Below are 4895 nucleotides of genomic sequence, written 5' to 3' on the forward strand. Positions count from 1 at the left end.
AAAAAAAGTGTTGTCATCTAACTAGACCAGTTTCTGGAGACTTTGGAAATTAAGACCAGCTCAAAGAATTACTCTCGCTATTTAGCCCTTTGTTCCGCCAACAAAGAAGTTATCCTTGACGATTTTTCATTCCTTCCCTGTCGAGTTGCTTCTCTTCGACATTAATGTTTCCGCCTCCTCTTTCTATAACATAGCTAGGCGCCCTCCTTTTCAATCACGGAAGAAAAAAAAAACAATTAAAGCTCTAAGTCGCAGACTACTCAAGTAAGTGTGTGACTCTCTATGAAGACCTTCTTCTCTTCTGGCCACCCTTTGTTCACACGGTTCTCAAAGTAGAGTAGGAAGGGTGGACAACATGTAACCCATCCTGCACCGCCTCATTGCCATCACTATCCTTAACCCTTATATGGACATTTGAGTCACGTAACTGGTGAAAGCCAAAGCCAGGTTCTAAGTGCTCGTCTCATAACTAGTTAGAGTTATGCAACTATTAGCAATGCATTGATTAATTATGAGGGAAATTATTTTATGCAAGATTTAGTTATTCCACTTCATATTCTACATAGAAGAAATATAAATTCTCATAATAAATACAAGTAGCGAATTTCGAAGTTGCAAATTGAAAATAAATTTGCGCTAATCCACAGTCATGAACTGCGCTCTGCACAAAAAAAAGTACATTTGTATTCACTTTCATTCAGAATGCGCAATAATTGTGCTACCGCAGAAGTCAATATAACATACATTCACAATCCAAAATCATGAACTCGGCACTGCACTAAGAAAGGTGCATTTGCATTCACTTTCATTCAGAACAAGAAATAATTGAGCTACTGCAGAGACCAATATGAACAAACACTGACAATCCACAATCATGAACTCAATTCTAGACTAAAGAAAGGTGCATTTGTATTCACTTTCATTCCAAACAAGCAATAACTAGGCTACCGCAAAAGTTTGAACAAACATTAACTTTCTATTGTGTTAATTTTATATATAAATAACTTACCTTAAATAACAATATTTATTCATAATTTAATGCCTTAATATCAGCCTAATTCACCTTCAAAACAACCCCTAATTGGATAAAAGCAGCTCATAATTAAGTAAAACATAACTAATCTCACTCCATTCAGATAAAAGTAAACTGAAAATCTGAAACGAGTCTCTGTTTGTTACATTCATGGCCACTTTTACATAAAATATAATAAATATAGATATGTTGCACTCTCCATTTTAGTCCGGAGTGAAGATGGTCTCCAAATAGGGAGAGAAAATTTAGTTTTATCGAACAACACGTCAAGGGTTCAATTCCTGCTAACTTGAAAAACCAAAAAAAAATACAATCAAAGTATAGTTAGCAACTCCACTTCTTTCTTCATACTCACTCTATCATCTCATTTTGTTCCTCGCCAAGTTTCTTTCGAAAATAGTTTTTTATACTATGAGATCACACTATTGTTGTTGTATTACCTCATCAAAGCTGGCTATTCTTGTTTTGATGAGAGTTTTCATCATCAAAATTCCAATTCTCACATAATACTCTCTTCCCTATTCCACCACTTCTACACACACCTGACACCCCACCACCGCCAATCTTAAACCTCACTTTCCCTCTCTTCAATGGCAATTCAAGTCCTTTCCTTTCCTTTTCCACACTATCAGCAGCAGTTTTTTTCTCCCTCTTTGGTTCCTCCTCAGTTTTAGCACCACAATATCCCCAAAGTTCCCTTTTTCTCTTCTCAACAATTTCCTTTTCGTGATTCACAATCACCGGCATTACTGGTAGCCATTTCGGGATATGCTTCTTATCTCCTCCAAGGTACTCAATCTTACTACTACTACCTACATTTCTCAAACCTTTTCTGCTTCCTAATGAAAATATTTTCCTAGGCAACGGTTTTGCGAACGGAATTTCCTTGGAATCCTCTGTGAATGTATCGAGTTTCTTCACCGCGCCGGAGTTGAGAAAACAATCGGTAGCTCTCCATGCTCCGGGGAATCCACTCACCGAGCTCAGCTCATCCACGGCGGCGATTGTGTCGACGAGATTTGCCTGGGTACGGCATGCTGAGTTGGCTGAATCCGCGGCGGACTTAGCGATTGTTCTCAGGTACCTGATGGCGATGTCTGTTAGGATTCCGAGAACGGGAGCTTCTGCCGCTGTGAATCCAATGGAACTGCAGATCTGCGCAACTGCTGTTCTGGTTATGGTGAAGGCGTAATCGGACTCCGATAACGGCGTAGACGGAGGAGGAGGAATCACCACTGCCGTTGCCTTCGCCGCCACAGGGCGGTTGCGATTTGATTTTGAACTCATGTGGGCGGCTCTGCTTCTCGAGTCCTGAAACGAAAACCCTAGATGTTCATTGCTAAGAAAGCTTTAAGAGAGGAGAGTGGGGGGCTCGAACTCGTGCCGTTTATCATCGAAAGTAATAAACTGCAAACCAGTACGCTGGGAAATCTAACAGGACATTATTATTAATTTTTACATTATTTAATTAAAAAACAGGAGAGAGATGTTTACCTTATACGAACTTGAGGTCGATAAATCTGCAAATCTAGAAGTTTACTCCAGTCAATTGCACTTCCGTTAATTCTTTCTGTTTAAGAACTACAAAAGAAATTGTTTAAATAGAACAAATGTTTAAGAAAAACAAGCGAGACACACACATCTAGATGTTTCTAGGCGAGTGGAGATGACCGCTCAATAAAGAGGATTTTATAGTGAAAAATACAATGTAATGAAAAACAAAGTGGACTATGTATGTGCTAACTTCCTAGGGTTTACATAATTAATACTGGATTAATCGTATTCTGTGGGCCGGAGCTACGAACTTATAAAAAATGACCCATTTCTACTAAAGGGTTAGAAAAGAATAGAGGTATGACTCGCATAATATTTACGATTGAATGCAAAAAAATATAGGCAATGCGCAATCTCCAGTTCTTCCAAATTGACATCATGTCCAATATGTCCTTTGGCAAACCAAACTAGACAGCCCTTTCCTCAAAGTTCTACTAGAGCTGATAATGTGTTTGATTTGATTCATGCTGATGTTTGGGGTCCATATTAATTTCCTACTCATGATGGAAATAGATACTTTCTTACTTTGGTAGATGATTGTAGTAGAATGATATGGATCTTCCTCCTCAAATATAAAAGTGATGTATTCATTGTATTGAAAGACTTTCTTCAGCTAATACAAAGGCAATTTGGTGGTTATATCAAAATATTTCGAAGTGATAATGGTACAGAATTCTTTAATTCTCATTGTAGTGAGTTTTTTAGAACAACAGGGATTGTTCATCAAAGCTCTTGTGTTTACACACCCCAACAGAATGGGGTAGTAGAGAGGAGACACAGACAGATTCTAGAGGTTGCTAAAGCTATTAGATTTCAAGCTAATTTGCCTATCAGATTTTGGGGTTTATGTGTTCAAAATGCAGCTTATTTGATTAACAGAATACCATCTACTGCATTGTCAGGAAGATCTCCTTTTGCTGTGTTTTTTGGCAAAGAACCTTCTCTACATCATCTTAGAGTTATGGGTTGCTTATGCTATGCTGTCAATCACCATACTCATGGTGATAAATTTGACACAAGATCCATCAAGTCTGTGCTTATGGGCTATTCTACCACCCAAAAGGGATACAAACTATATGACTTATCTACTAAAACCTTCTTCACTAGTAGAGATGTTATATTTAGAGAAGATCAATATCCATTTCAACATATTCAAGATGAGTTCTGTGACTCTTCTTTTTTTGAAAATTCTGATATGTTTGTTTCTGATGATTCTCCTACCATCCTTTTACATGAACCATCTATTACTTCTCCAGACCCAACCTCCATCACAATTGATTCATCACCTAGTCCAATCTCCCAACCATTTGACAATTCTACTACTACTGATCTTAGAAGGTCTACTAGATCTTCTAAACCTCCTGGATGGTTACATAACTTTGTCCATACTGCTACACACAGTCCTACACATTCCCCTACATACTCTACTGCTCACCCTTTATCCACATACATGTCCTATTTCTCCATTTCTGCTTCATATTTTCAGTCATTGTGTAATTTTTCAGCTATACCAGAACCTACTTCTTACAATGAGGCTGTGCAGTATTCACATTGGATTCAAGCTATGGAGCTAGAACTAAAGGCATTACATGATAATCATACTTGGGATCTAGTATCATTGCCTCTTGGGAAGAAGGCTATTGGGTGTAAGTGGGTTTACAAGGTCAAGTTTAATGCTCAAGGTGAGGTAGAGAGGTATAAAGCTCGACTTGTAGCTAAAAGGTATACACAGCAAGAAGGACTGGATTATCAAGAGACATTCTCTCCTGTTGTTAAAATGGTAACAGTGAGGGTAGTACTCTCCTTAGCTGCTATGCATGGTTGGTTTCTACATCAAATGGATGTTTTTAATGCCTTTCTACAGGGTGACTTAGTTGAAGAAGTGTACATGGTTCCTCCACCTGGTTTACTACAACAGGGGGAGTCTAAAGTCTGTAAGTTGAACAAATCACTTTATGGTTTGAAGCAGGCCTCTCGACAATGGAATTTGAAGCTTAGTGAGGCACTTATAAGTTCTGGTTTCATTCAGAGTCACCATGATTATTCCTTGTTTACCAAATGTTCTGGTTCTGATTTGGTCCTTATCTTAGTTTATGTGGATGATCTTCTGATCACTGGTTCTTCTTCTCAGTTGATTCAAGCCACTAAACTCATGTTGAACACTCATTTCAAGATCAAGGACCTGGGGGAGATGAGATACTTCCTCGGTCTTGAAATTGCAAGGAGCAGAGATGATATTATGGTAAGTCAAAGGAAGTTTGCCTTGGACCTTATTTCAGATTTTGGGCTTGCAGGCACCAAACCAGTT

The 4895-nt window shown here is 38.4% G+C and overlaps 1 protein-coding gene across 1 annotated transcript; it reads right to left on the minus strand.

Annotated features, from left to right (window-relative positions):
* Positions 1-1102: 1102 nt before the first annotated feature.
* Positions 1103-2320, minus strand: LOC104645911 (transcription initiation factor TFIID subunit 8). The gene has a single exon (XM_010318704.4). It carries the CDS (start codon positions 2318-2320, stop codon positions 1478-1480), a length of 843 nt encoding a protein of 280 aa, XP_010317006.1. The 3' UTR covers positions 1103-1477.
* Between the last annotated feature and the right edge of the window lie 2575 nt (positions 2321-4895).

The sequence above is a fragment of the Solanum lycopersicum genome, chromosome 2, assembly GCF_036512215.1.
Source record: "Solanum lycopersicum chromosome 2, SLM_r2.1".
NCBI lineage: Eukaryota > Viridiplantae > Streptophyta > Magnoliopsida > Solanales > Solanaceae > Solanum > Solanum lycopersicum.